Raw genomic sequence first — 15,362 nt, 5'->3', positions numbered from 1 at the left:
CCATTGACGTTTAATTTGTCTGTACAATAATACAATACTTAATATTTTAACACGTATCCAAATTAGCATTAGAAAGAAAGGAAGAAAGATAGAGCAATTTAATTTAAACACACAATTTTTTAACACACATTTTAACACACAATTTTTTTTTTCATTATGTGGTTAGACAGAAAGAATAACTTTTAACAAATCAATTCCCAACAAATTATTTTATGAATTGTGTATTACTTTCATTGGGAACAACTTACTAATTTTAAAGGAAAAAATACAATGATATATAACAATTAACAGAGGAACATATTTGTTTTTGTAGGCGAGTGTATTTTTATATTATTTTCATTTGCGTCTGACGAAATAAGCAGTTTGTTAATAACAGGCGTTGATATTTGTTTTTTCTTAGCACCCTCGCGTCTGTAGCGCCATCTTCTCCGGTGAGTTGCTATTGTTCTTTGTTTTAATATCATATACCATCAAGTTAGTATTTGAAATCGTGTGCAATAGGCATGAATATAAACAATACTTACTTACTACTTACAGAATTCTAGGTAGAGTTATGCATGTAAGAATTACGGGTTATGTTCCATTACAATTGTAATGTAATTATTCTGAATAATATAATGAATAACTGAATAATAATAGGATTACTTATTGAGGTTATACTAGGTTTTTGGATGTCTTTTAATTCAAAAAAGAACCTGCATCTAAATACAGGCTCTGGCAGAAATTGGGCCAGTTCGCACCGGGTAAGGATCACAACTCTACAAAAGATCGTTTAAAATGGTAGCATAGGATAGCTGCTGTGTTTCGTACGGTTAGTAGAAGAGCTGGAGTCTCACTCCTTCTTTTATTCCTTCATCAATTACTTTTTCCCTTATCTTTTAAAGTCGGCAATCCTTTTACAGATACTTAAGGCCTCTTTAATGTTCATGGGTGGTATGTCATGGTGGTAGGTGGTAGGTAGATAACTATGACATAAAAAATATACTTATGTAACGATTAGTCTTTGTATGCTTCTCATTATAGTGTGATTTTAGTGTAAAGGTCAAAGCTGACCATCTAATAAAAAGGGTGTTGGTTAAATATAAGAACACTCCTATGATAGTATTTCCTTGTGTTTGATTTTACGCGAGTATTATACATTTAAAAACTTATTAACGGATTTTAAACGCGATTTATTCGTTATATTAGAGACTGGTCTCCCGGTGACCACGCTCGCTGTAAAGTGTTCGAAACGTCGGGTTAATAATATAATGAATAAATCGCGTTTAAAATCCGTTAAAAAGTTTTTAATTCACTCCTATGATGTAATAATTATTTGTTACATGGAACCCTTAATAGCTAGTCCTTATTTAAATTTTGGATTATCGTATAATTTAAATTAAATATGAACGAATGGTATGTTATTTACGTTATATACCACACTTTATATATTAATTTAAAAATATACCATTTGATAAATTATTATGCTATGTTGAGAGGTACTTTTACACAACTAAAAATGTTTATATACTTATATGGATAGGGTTAATGGATAGTTAAATTATAATATTAATTTTTGGGAGTAGGCAATAACAGTGACTATGATATCAATGGTTAAACAATTCAATACTCATAGGATAATATTATGTAATAGAAATTAAGTTTCTATAAGTGTGGGTATATTCATTTGCCATCAATATAGCGTTTAAATTTCATACACAATTTTTAATCGATTTATATTTATTCAAATGAGTTACTTTCAAAAACGCATTAGTTTGAATATATTTTAGCTTTAATAATACATAAAATGTTTTCCATTTTTGCCGCCATGAAAGTCGACTTGATTGTTGGAAGAAAGCTTGACGCTACCGCGCTGAGGAGGCCATGTAAGAGACAACCTCGTCTCGTCGATGCTTTTAATAAAACTTTTTAGTGAAAACATCACTGTCGTTCCTGCCACCTGAAAAACTACTTTATTGAATGTTTACTGTGGTCTTATTACTGATATTGAGGTGAGGAGACGCTGAGAACGGGACATTTTAAGGCTTCTGGTGCGGCGTCAAAAGTACCTTACATTGACTAATTTTTTTTAGGGTATTGGTATTTGCATTCTGAAAGCATGACATGTTTTTATTCCGTTGTAAATTTTACCTAAAGTAATAATTCAAAAATAATAATATTTTTGACGAACTCTACGGTTTAATGTTTTAGATTTTAATAACTTTAAAAACTAATATTAAACACACTTTTTAATAACACTAAATAGAATAGATAGGAAATTTTAGCTTAACATCGGTAGGTATTATATTGACATTGTTATTCCAAATTGTAATCATTGAAATTGTTTCATGTTGATTGAGATAGTTGTAAATTGTTTTAATAGATGGCGTGGGGTGGGGCATAGAAAGTCGTTGCTATATCCCACCTCAGCAATTTTTTTTTCTACTACGACACTACAATAATTTTTATTTCCCGAAAAATTTATTTTGTAACGATTGAACTTTTTGAATAATTTACTATGTACCTGAACTTCAGATTCTTTTTTCTCAAATAATACCGTGTTACTTGAGGGGATTTACCCACTCCAAGTTTTATTCAAACAATCAAAAAAATGGCAAAAATAATCGCGTCAATCGTTTAAAAATCCACGGAGCTATCGGATACTACTTTGTTTAAAAACAATTCAGTCGAATTGAGAAAGTCTGTCGTTATTGGAACGTCGGTTGAAAAAAAAATTTAAACGTAGCACTAACGGACACGCTTTTGACGCCGCGCACAAAGTCTAAAAATATCGCGAAGAGAACCATTTTAGCAATAAATTAAAGTATATGTAATGGAGACAGAGAGTTTTTTAATGGAAACTAGCACCGAAAGCTATAGCTGCTCGGGTAAAAATACAATGCATGTTTAATAGTATAAAATATATTTAAGAATCTAACTAGTTTCTTTCGTGGATATTATATTTTAATTATTAGATATTAAGAGATCTATTTGGCATGGAACATGCGGTAATCACAAATTCACAAAAATGTGACTATTATAAGAGACACTGAAGACTATTAGAAGAGACATTAGCTGAAGCGCATGAAAAAAAATATTTTATTTACATATTATATTATTCACATGTGACGTTGAAGAAAATTACTTTTGAATATTCAATGAAAAAAAATTATCAAATTATTCTAAAATAGCTAAAATGAAACGATACACAATGAACATGCAAGCCAGTCGTTGTATACCTATAATATAGTTTGTTTCCATTTGAATGACTAACCCTACAGCCCTACAGTCAATTCTGGCACTCGGTCGCTGCTGCGGCAGGCTCGGCTCGTACGGCGGTTAAAGGTAACACGCTCGTCGCTTCGCTCCTTGCTAATCTATTTTTACACAAAATCCATGTAGGCCCAATCGGATTTCTTTTTGCTTCTTTATCCGGCGTCGCAGTCAAAAGAGATTTTGCTAAACGAAGCGGACGTTTAAAAACCGTTTTAGAATGTTAATTGATAGAATTGATTTCGACTGATGCTTTTAGGTATAAGTAAGGAACAATATAAGAGGAATGTAGGGAAAGAAAGGAATCCTAACAGTCAACCGCTGCGCCTGATGTAATATTACTGTAAGTATGTAGCTATGATGACAGGTGATATCCGCTTCTTCGGAAACATCTATTGATGTTGTGGATGTTATCACAGATAACATGATACTGTATGTTATGTAGTGCCGCCATTTTCCACGGTTTTCATTTGCTAGTGATATTTTCTCTATGATACTTAAACATAATTTCATATTACATGTCAGTTGTTGGTTTTAAACTGCTTTAATAATTCCTCTATAATGTTGCCAGTGAGTGTTAATATTGAAGAAGTTGTACCACAGAATAATAAGTGTTATACGCTCGAATTATAAATAAAAGCCCTTAAGGATATGCCTGGAGAACCGGTAAAGCGCGATTAACAAAACATTCGTGAAGGACATTTTAATTTTCGTTATTTAACGTTTTTAAATCATTCCTTGTTACGCAATTCACTCAACATTCTAGAAACAATTTGTAAAGCTCTTAAAGACTACGACGATAATTGAGGTCCGTGCGGGTGTGTTGTAATGCATTTTCATTCAGGTGGCAATGCAGATTTTAATTATATGACTATGATGTATATAAATGTTGAGAACCACGTGGTTATATGTTTTCTTTTGTTGTAACGTTCATTATTATTTTAAGGTTATAAACTTCAATACCCATTTCCTGATCTATACTTAATATTAAAAAACTGAAGAGTTTGTGTTTTTATTTTTTTGTTTGAACGCACTAATCTCAGGAACTACTGGTCCGATTTGAAAAATTCTTTCAGTGTTCGATAGCCCATTTATATAGGAAGGCTATCAGCTATATATGTACCACGGGCGAAGCCGGGGCGGACCGCTAGTATAAAATAAAGTTTTATTTTCTGATAAGTATCCTAAATAGATAAGCAGGCTATATAATGCATTGGAAACGTTTGCATTATTTCCCAGGTAAACGTATAATGTAAACGAAACATCTTCTAAAGTCTCTACTAATATTATAAATGCAAAAGTAGCTCTGTCTGTCATTTCTTCACGCCTAAACCACTGAACTAATTGCGATGAGATTTGGTACCAAGATAGTATGGGATCTAAAAATACATAGGATAGCTTTTATATTGAAAAACCCACGAGAACGGAAAATATGCGGATGTTCCTTTGTCTGAGCGGGCGCAGCTAGGCTAGGCCAGTTGTAGATATGTAATTATGATTTTCGCATAAAACATATATCTTTGTCTCATGTCCTTGCATACAATACAAATTCAGTTAGACAATAGTAAAGAATTATCTCTATAAGAACTGAACAGAAACATTTACAATAAACGTTTATTTGTTTGCAGTGTGGTAAAGCAGAGTTCACATTGGTTAATAATTATGTAGTCCACACAATTCGACAAACAATTATCATAAAGAGATAAAGACACTTCCAATCAATTATTCATATATCTAGCTAGTGGTTGGCTATATTAAAATACCGTCTGGGAACGGGGATTGTAAAAATGTTTTATACCTGGTAAAACAGGACAGCATTATATCGATCAAAGTGATATTGATGCATAATTTTTATAAATAGATACCATATCATTTAAGTATATACTATTTTCTTCAGTAGCTGATCAGAAGTATATGGTCATTAATGTACACCATCTATACATCTATACATCATCCCTAGTAATATTGTAATGAAAAAATAATTGTCTGTGTATCAGTTCGTTTATCAATCTCTCTGTCTTGTCACTGAACGACTTGGATTAAATTAGGTGAAGAGACAGTTTGAGTCTTGAAAAATAACGTAGGGTAGTCTTAAATCTGGAAATGGCACGGCATCTATGCGGGTAAGTGGACTTACCCGCATAGTTGCCGTAGATTGAGTGGAGGTTTCTTTTGACCACGTGGATCTTTACCTTTGACCATGTGGGCGTAGCCGCGAGCTGAGAGCTACTCAAAAAAATTATATATTCTATTTACACAGGGACATAAGTTAATGACAAAACGACATTGCAAATTGTAATATATGTTAGAATAAAATAAAAATAGAAGAAAGAACGCACCAACTTTGAAAATGAGTTAAACACAACTTTACATTGGCACGTGTAGATATAATTATTCCAACGATTTTCAACTGAATTTATTGTCTGAATGGACAATGATGTACTTAAGTTTTCACGAACGAAATATGTAATTTAATGGTGTAGTTTAAATTCTACGAATATGTAATCAATACATAATTCCAACAACAGAACTTTTGTTAAGGTTGCTTCATTATGTCGTGACCAACTACAATCGGCTCAAATCAGAAATATACTCAATATTATACTTATTAATAGCATTCGAAGAAATTATGAACTAATTAATGATCAGATGACAATAACCCACGTTAGTATTATTATGGATTTCTGACAACGTGTCTCGAATTGTTCGAACATTCATCATGAATCTCGTTCGAACATTCATAGATATTAGTGACTTCAAACGAATAAAGAACGGAAAAGAGAAAAAAGTTCGAGTAAGCACAGGATTTGTGATCCTGTGTGATATAAGCGGGAATTTTTACAAAGGCTTATCAGAATTTGTATCGTCTATTCGTATATCATTAGAGTAGAAAATTTTTCACGGTAAAGCGTGATTATTTTTAAAGTTACCTGGGATTGAGTTGCGAAATCGAATCAATCAGCGTAAAACCGAAACAAAGAGATAAACTTGTGATTAAGGAGACTACTAGAGCTAAAATAACACACGCACACACTCTGTCGCAGTCGGTACACAGATCCGTACGCACACACACCTTACACACCTATCTAAAATGCTAAAAAATCAGATTATGGGATTTACTAAATCAATCATAATAAATAGTGTTGAAAAATTTTTCAAATGTTAGATCCTAGAACACGTGTTTGAAAACAAAAACGTGAAACACATATTCATTCTATTTTTTTAAAATACTTATTTTCTAGATTTCAGATTCACCATGGATTATAAAAATCAATAAAAAATGGTTTTACAGCAGGACGGCTTACAAGAGCTTTCCAAAAAGGCACTTAATTTAATTAAATGATGACCTGTCCATTGTTTCCTATCTCGAAGCTGAAGGTATTAAAAGAGATCAATTTACAATCATGCAAACGAGTCCAGTAAAGCCTATGCGATGAAAAGTAAAGAGACGCAACAACCCTCTCTCACTCTCATAATAATCCTAATGCACGAGGTAGGTATAGTTTTATTGTGCAATCTTGTAATTTCTTTTGTGTCTAGGATCTCAGTAATATTTTTAATCCTCGTTGAACCAAAGCGAGTTTATGTCTATAATAAATCGGTTTTTCATAATGTGAGCATATTTCCTCTGGTTTTTTTAGATAATTTTTATCATGATGAGGTTAGCATATAAAATGAATGAGACGAACAATGTCAGATATTTAGTTGGACAAACAATATAGGTCATTCCACTATTACTTGATCAACCTTATTATAATGAAAAAGGCAGGCGAAAAAAGAAAACAAGCAGGAAAAAGAACAAGATTCAAGTTGAGTGTGAATGTCGTAAAGGTCTGGTGAGGTTTCTTTGCAAATTTTTTTTGAGTCTTTATAATAAAGGCAACACATATAATATCCACGGCCGAGATCTCCAACAAAGCTTTAAGTACATGTCATAGCGCTACGCTTATCGTTAATAGTTATAGCATACTGTAAGTATGCGTGTACCAATGACATATCCTTTTCCTTCCCCTACCCAGTCCTTTCCTTTATTCCTTTATCCTAATCCTTTCTTAATCTCTTCCCAATTGAAAGTCGGCAATCCATTTGTAGAGGCGTAAGGTCTGCTATCGACCTTACGCCTCTACAAATGTCCATGGGCGGTGGTAGCGTTTACCATCAGGCGTCCCACCAGCTCCATTGCCGACTGTGACATAAAAAAAAATAAATAAAAAAATATCATTCATGAACACTCATATCATGAAGAAGGTTAATTCGTTAGTTTGTACGTACTTGTAATCTAGCCATTACAGGTACGTAACATAGCATTATAAAAGAATAAGTATAATTATATTACTTTAATAAAATAAATTACTTAGAAGTACTCACTGTTATGTTCCCAAAATCAAACTAAAGTCGTCCTTTTTCTTAATCATAACTTATTTCGATAAATCTTAGGATGTGCTGGTAAATCCGTGAAAAACAATAAACGATCTTCTACAGTAACACACAAAATACATAAATCTGATCTTACCTTCCTGACACCTTATATATTACCATAAAATAAACAACATTTATTGTAATATATCTAAATTTATTGTTTGTCTAGAAGAAAAGCGGGGTGTAATATATTATATGTAAATAAATGAATTTTTTACTAAGCATCCATCGATCGAAGAAATGTAAAATATGAAAAGCTCGTTTTCAAAATCTGAAACACATAATAACCCTCTATAAAATGATGTTTTACTGTTATAGCAATTAAATAATGATGATTATATTTGGCGATATTAGATAAATTGATAAATAAATATTAGATAAACATTAAATATTCTAGTGAACGTTTGCTGGTATTTTAAGCAGTCATGACTCAATCTTATGTGAAAAAAAACACAACATCAATGTATAAACTTTCTTTTTTGCAGGGCTATTAAAACAATGTTCAAGAATTTAATAACATTTAGGCACAAAGCAACGAAGAGATATATGATATAGCATAGAATTTTATAAAACATAAGTAAAAATTTCATCTATATAGAAAAGAAGGGTTATTTATACAACATAAACACCAAGAACAGCTGAACGGATTTCAAATATTTTGTTTTGTTAGATCTGTGCCTAAGCCAAACGGAGTAGCCTCCGCTTTGTTAAAATTATGAAAAACTACACCAAAATCCGTTTGTTATCGTTTTACTTCGTTTTATACTCACAGCAGCCATACTCTGCACCCCAATGGGGGTGATTCCCATGCAGGTAACGTGCATGGTCCTCTGAACGTTGTTGAAGAAGATAAACATTGTACGTTGGTTCTTCAGGTTCATGTACTGCCAGGGTAAGTTGTAAACGTTGTCTATTAGTTTCTCACTCTGAAATTACAATAAACTAGCCACTTGCCTACGCTTCACTAGCACTGACCGGAGACAAAAGAAAATCTAGCTTATTGTAGTGGGTGAAGGTGTAGTTTTCTAGTCAAAAACATTTTAAAGGCGTATGTCACCTACATAATAGAGTGGAAATACTGACTACTCTTCATAAAAACAATGTTTTGTGACTTGAGTGAGTAATGGAGTTGCTTGACTCAGAGTATGCCGCAAATTAATTAGAATTTACAAATGGCGTATTTGTCTATTTGTGTTGTGGGATAAAGAAGAATAAACGAATTATAAGAAGAGAGTCGGAATCACATTTCATCGGTGAAAAGTGAATTCCCGTGTCCCGTGGTACGTTTCACTGATCGATATCCTTTTCGGACGAAGTAGGTGAGCAGCCTTCTGATTATTTGCTTTAAATTATATTTTGATTGTAATTTTTTTTAGTTCATATACTATAGAGATTTTTAAACCAAAATTTTCAAACAATACATTCAACTCTTTCCTGAAAAATGCTTTAATCCGATTATCCATTTGGATTTTTATTTGTAAAGAGTATTATTATTTTATTACATAGGTATGCCTACGAGTACCTGCATTCTTCTATTTTTGAACGTATCCTTAATAAAGTGATAGAAACCGTCAGGACCTGGGATCGATTCCCGGTCGGGACCAATAAAAAGTGTCTCCGTCTGGCAGGAAACAGATGGATGATCACCTACTTCTCCGCAAAAAATCGATCAGTAAAGCAGAGCCTTAATGCATTTGCTCCATACCCAAAAAAGGCATTATAATTTTTGCTATTCATTTATAGGTAAATCAACTGATTCTTTTTTATTGAAATTTGTTAGTGGACTTATTTAAATGCCATACACACTTGGGATTCATCGATATTATCATCTCTAGTGCTATGCTTGTCATTAGTCGGGGCAGTCACAACCTGCGCTCATTTCATTTGCTGAATTTTATTGAAACAATGTATGTACTATTTCCAATCAGTTGGTTATATATGTAGGTAAACAATTAGCAAAAGACTTATAATAATTATAAATATTCTACAAAGATATTTTTAAGCAATTAATTCATAGTTATCAGTGCTATTGTGTATTAAATTTTCATATAGGTTACAAAAAGTCAATGGATATAACATATAGTATGATATTGCCCTTTACTTGTCGTCTGATAGTATATTTTTTTGAGTAGTTTACCAATAAAAATTACAGAAGTACTGTTCCAGAATGATACTCTTTCCCTGAACCCAGAACCTCTCAAATTTATCGCTATTTACCTTACCGGTATAATAATTGTCTAAAATTACAAAAAAAATTATACCATGGAGCCAACAACTTCAAAAATAACTGATATTTCAATAAGTTGCGCCATAGATATCAGTGTCAATGGACCGAAGCGTGCTAGCGCCTGCGAATCCTGTAATTTCAATTACATTTCAACATTATATTTAAAAATATTGACTCAATGATTATGAGCACTGCTTTATATTTTGATGTGGAAAGCTTTCGATCGATTATCTTATGGAAGCTATTATATTATTCGAAGCTTATGGAATAACTGGTGTAAGTATTGGTATAGTTCATACTTAAATAACACAAAACAATGTGTTACTATACAAAAAAAGGGATAAAATGAAATATGGACCAACACATCAGACTTCACGTTTAATAGATTTAGTGTACCTCAAGGGTGTGTACTGAGCCCTATTTTGTAATTATTTTATGTTAATGGCCTTTTTGAAAATTATTAACTCACAGTGCTTTACTTAGCTGAGCTGTGCGAGTGCATTCGATAATTGTATGCCAATATTTGGCTGATGCATGTTCAATTGCTATCTTTTTATACACATTAAGATCAAATTATATTAACCCGGTCTCTTGGAAGGCTTACATGGGGACACAGCTACAACACGCAGATTATTCTTTATATTAATTTTCTTAATTCCGTAATAATAGAATATTATTCTTACCAGTTGCGAACATTCCAAGAGTAACAAACAACATCCTACGAGCTGGTAAAGGTAATTGATACCCATCATTGGTCCAAATACAGATGACATTTCAGCAACAAACCTGTGTAAAATAAAAATTTATTTTTCCTCTCAGTTAGATTTTTAGAAACTCCAAGCTTTACGTTTGCGACTGTTGTCAAAAGGAAACATTACAGTCCCGAGGTTTTCCCCGCATAGTTCTCATCTCGTGGGTTTCTTGAGATCAAAAATCTATCATATTATGTCCTTTCTCGGGTGTCAAACTATCTCTATAAATAATTTGATCCAAATGTTTTAGTGGTCGCGACTGATGGTGGAAAAGAGATAGACAGGCAGATACACGTAGTTACTTTCTCGTTTATAGTATTAGTAAGATCATTATAGAAAGATATAAAATCTTACGCTAAAATAAATCTGTGATGATTGATACTCTCTTTGAGGAGATGGTGTATAAAATCGTTCTCGTATGCGTTATAATTTTCAAAGGATAGCTTCAGTCGTAGTCCATTTGTTTCAATTTCAAAGTTAACAACATATTTAGGCAGCGGATAGTCATCGAGGTTCCTGCACAATACTTCAATATGGCCGATTATTTGAAAGACCATAAGTACGAGCATCAAATCGAATGCACAGATGCATATAGTGCAGGCGTAGGAAAAATAAAAGTTTAAAATCGTAGTGATTATGAAATGATCTTCTGGTTTGAAGCCAGGGTATTCGTACAGGACTGAAAAACGTAGTGTTATGTTCTCATGCCGCTTCTTGGTGTATGCTCCGTTCACCACGTTGTCCCAAATGGGTGATGCGTTGAAGAGTACCATACCTATCATCGTGCAGATAATCATTAGCACTGTGAAATAGTGAGAAACAGTGTCCATTTTGAGGCAGATCTGCAATCATTAATAATAATTAATAGAATTCCACTATTGGTTATAAACGAGCAGTTTATGTTCTAAGTTTAAATAGTGAATATTATATTTATTCATTCAAAAAGTTCTCACCTTATTAAAATTAAAGCCATTATTTTTGAAATTCCTCAAATGGAACATTTTAAAAAATTTTCTCCAAGTAATACCATATATTTTAAAATTCGGCAAAATCAGACGAGCCTAGAAAGATAAGGTAAGTAATATAAGAAAAGATAAGCAATATTATTTTTCAATTATTTATTAGTTTAAGGATCACCAACGTGACATACATACAGGTAACTATAATATTACTTTAGCGGTTTCTCTGCACTTACATAATATTAATTCAAATAATTTTTTTTATGTTACACCTATACATATAATGCTATTTGAAAAACTGCTTTTTCACAAAATAAGACATTAAATCCCACATAATTATGAAAAGATTTTCATTCTGTCGAAATCTTTTATAGATTTGTAAATAAAAAATCATTATAGGTATAAAATTAAAAATGTATGATAACTAAGTGATCAGTGTTATTGACGTGTTATTGACGATTGAGATTGACTATGAATGCAATACGTCACGTATATCCCACTACACATATTTATATCTCCTACAATCGACTATAAAACCCTCAAATACTTACAAAAGTTAACACTGTCAAACACGAAGTTATGCAGACGTCTCCAATGGTAAAAAAGTCGATATCGTTATGTCGACCGACCAAATAATATATTTCACCACAAAATACAATAATGGCCTGTATCGGACCGTGTTTTAAGAAGTATCTAAAAAAGTTGGGCATTCTTTCATCCAACATATCACCAGGCCATATTCCAAAGGGATAGGAAAAGAGACGCACCATTCTCACATATTTGAGCTTCAATGGATTGTTATCGCTGAAATTAATTATCTTATATATTAAAATCTAAAAGCTCTCTATATAAGCTAAAACATACATATTTTTTTTTAAATTGGTGCACCGTTGCCTGTGAAACCTGAGAACATAAGTAATATAATAATAATATTCAAATATCTTATCTATATATTAAAAGGTTTTTCTTTCTCTCGTTTTTCAAGTCGGAGTCTAGCAAAAATAATAATCTTTTTTACCTATATCGTTTTGCCCTAGCCTTTTAAACTAAAAATTGTCGTAATTTGTAACATTATTTATGTGTATATTTTTCGCTAATTAATAATAACTTTATTAAAAATATATATTCTTGCTCTTATCCTGTATTACTAGAAGACGCCTAAATATTAATATTTTGCCAGGGCACCCTCATCACTTATGGGATAAAAATGGCTTACAACATCTCAAACCTACAGAAAATACCTGAAAATTTTCATAAAAATCAGTTAAATTGATACCGAGGTCCCTTTACTAATTCTATTGACACGAGAATTTTATATACATAGACAGAAGACACATTGTTAAAAATACCCACTCGGTTGTATTTACTTTCTCAGAGCCCATTTTGATTCGCAAGCTTTTCTGCTAATGGTAATACGATCTTAGTAAAAGTGCCCGATATAATACATGTTTTATTATTCATTCATAATTAAAGACCTGCGCATATTCCGTGATCTGCACTTGTAATAAATACTCAATATAATTATACTTTTAAATTATTTTTGTTATTGGCTTTTAAACACACTTTATTTTTTAAATCACGTAATATTATATTTATTTTACGTAGCGTCGTCAACATATAAACCTAAAATTAAAGAAGAGACTTATCACCTACACAAATAGCCTGTACATCCTGTAAGGCTTCTATCCGAAATAAAGTTTATTCTTATCCCGTAAGAACTTTATGGAAGTCGAACAACAATTCGATAATGTAGGCCTAAAATAGAAGTGACTGTCTCCACTTCGTTGAACAAAAATAATTCAAAGCAAAATGTGAGTCCAGTACAAAGTTTGGAAGATGGTGAAAACTAAAACTGCATGCATTAATGAATATTCATGCACTTACTACTATTTTAATAGCAATATCCCTTATTTGCTCGGTATGCGATTTTAAAATTTATGATAAGGTATGCCTATAGCACTTACATTTTTAAAAAGTATATAAGAAAAAAAATCTGTCAAATTAGACGATTAATTATATAGAATAACTAGCTGCGCCCCGCGGTTTCACCCGCGTAAGTCCGTATCCCGTAGGAATATCGGGATAAAAAATAGATGTTGGCCGATTCTCAGACCTACCCAATATGCTTACCAAATTTCAGAGGAATCGGTCAAGCCGTTTCGGAGGAGTATGACAACGAAAACTGTGACACGAGAATTTTATATATATAGATTTTGTTACCCACTTATAGTTTAAGTCATAAAAGATATTAATCATTTAGCAAATTCATTAGTTATGCCATGTATTTTAGTTTAATGCCATCTGTCGGTACATATAAGAACTATAAGTATCATTTGAAATTAATTTACAGGATAAATAATATTACAACCACAGTTCTGTTGTAATATTGATGAATGGTGTTCATTTGCTATGGCCTATGTTGAATAGCATTTTGTCTATGTCCTGACAGCTACGGAATCGGACCTCGGATTTAATTTCGGTATTGGTATAACATTCGTCGGTGGTTAATCAGGGTGTATCTCGTAGCGGGTAAATTACGCGCTCTAGCACGCACGCAAATGTCCAAACCTACATAATTAGTATTATGAATTTTCGAATGCCCCGTGATTGAAATGACTCTGCTTTGATTAAACGAGCGAACGAGAACGTGGCATTTACGTAATAAATATCTAAAATGATGAATGTATATATTTCCTATGTTGTTATGTATTAAATAGATCTGAGGGAATTTTTGTAAAAAGGATTAATTGCCCTTAGTAACTCTATATACGGATATACGCAAGTGAAACATTGGGTTAGAGCTTGTATGTTAATAAAAAGAAATAACATAGCAGGTACATTCAGTTTGTAATTTACTTCATAAACTAATTTGTATATATATTAAACCAACTAATTGCATAGGTATTTAATGTAGATAAGTATAAGGTAGTATATATATTCTAATTGCAAAATAACTACCTCTTACATAGTATTATGCAGTCAATCATTCACGGACTAGCTATGTAAAAGCTATTTTATAATGCAACTTCAAATAACAATGGCAACATTTGCTATTTTCACATAATTTACAGCGCTTTATCGCTTTTAATAAAGATTATACTACTATAGTTAGTGACTGAAAATTTTTGTCCACAGTCAAGTGTTGGACCGTCCCATATTTAGCTTCAAATGGAAATCTATAAAGATAAAATTGAGGAATTAATATAAAAATTTAAATATTCCTACAATAAATTTAAACTTTTATTTGTAAGTTCTGTGAGTCACTTTCGCATGTGGCAAAAATCTGTAATGGCATGTGACAATACAAAAAAATTAAATGAAAAATTAATTCTCATTTTCCTTTGTTTATTAAGCCAAGGGGTTTCATAACTACTATCATCTGTCTTTCAAATGATAGCAATGGCGTACGGCAATTTCTTATATCATTAGGCTCTAAAGGCAGAAATATCTTGATCATTTATATAATTCTTTAATATCTAGCAAATATTTCGTGCGTGTTTCTAGCTTCTTTATCTTTACAAAGTCTCTACTCGAGATGCCCAACGTAATCCTAATAATACGAAAATTCTCAAATGATGTTATAAAAGCAAAAAAAATTTTTTTTTAATGTTCCATTGATACAATATTGTAATTGTAATTGTTTCACATTGGTTGAGATGGTTGTTAATCATCTCAATATACATATATACTTAGTCTGGCCATAAATACTGTTACACTTAATTATAAAAAAATATTACATTTGAATTTCGAATC

The 15,362-nt window shown here is 32.0% G+C and overlaps 1 protein-coding gene across 1 annotated transcript; it reads right to left on the bottom strand.

Annotated features, from left to right (window-relative positions):
- Positions 1 to 7,888: 7,888 nt before the first annotated feature.
- Positions 7,889 to 11,480, bottom strand: LOC119835683. The gene is made up of 5 exons (XM_038360652.1): positions 11,006 to 11,480; positions 10,582 to 10,610; positions 9,933 to 10,028; positions 8,442 to 8,597; positions 7,889 to 7,942 (listed from the first exon to the last, which is right to left on the bottom strand). Exons 1-5 carry the CDS (start codon positions 11,478 to 11,480, stop codon positions 7,889 to 7,891), a joined length of 810 nt encoding a protein of 269 aa, XP_038216580.1.
- Positions 11,481 to 15,362: the final 3,882 nt, after the last annotated feature.

Source organism: Zerene cesonia, chromosome Z (genome assembly GCF_012273895.1).
Source record: "Zerene cesonia ecotype Mississippi chromosome Z, Zerene_cesonia_1.1, whole genome shotgun sequence".
Taxonomy (NCBI): Eukaryota; Metazoa; Arthropoda; class Insecta; order Lepidoptera; family Pieridae; genus Zerene; species Zerene cesonia.
The sequence above is the reverse complement of the archived record's forward strand: the minus strand, read 5'-3'. Positions and strand labels throughout refer to the sequence as shown.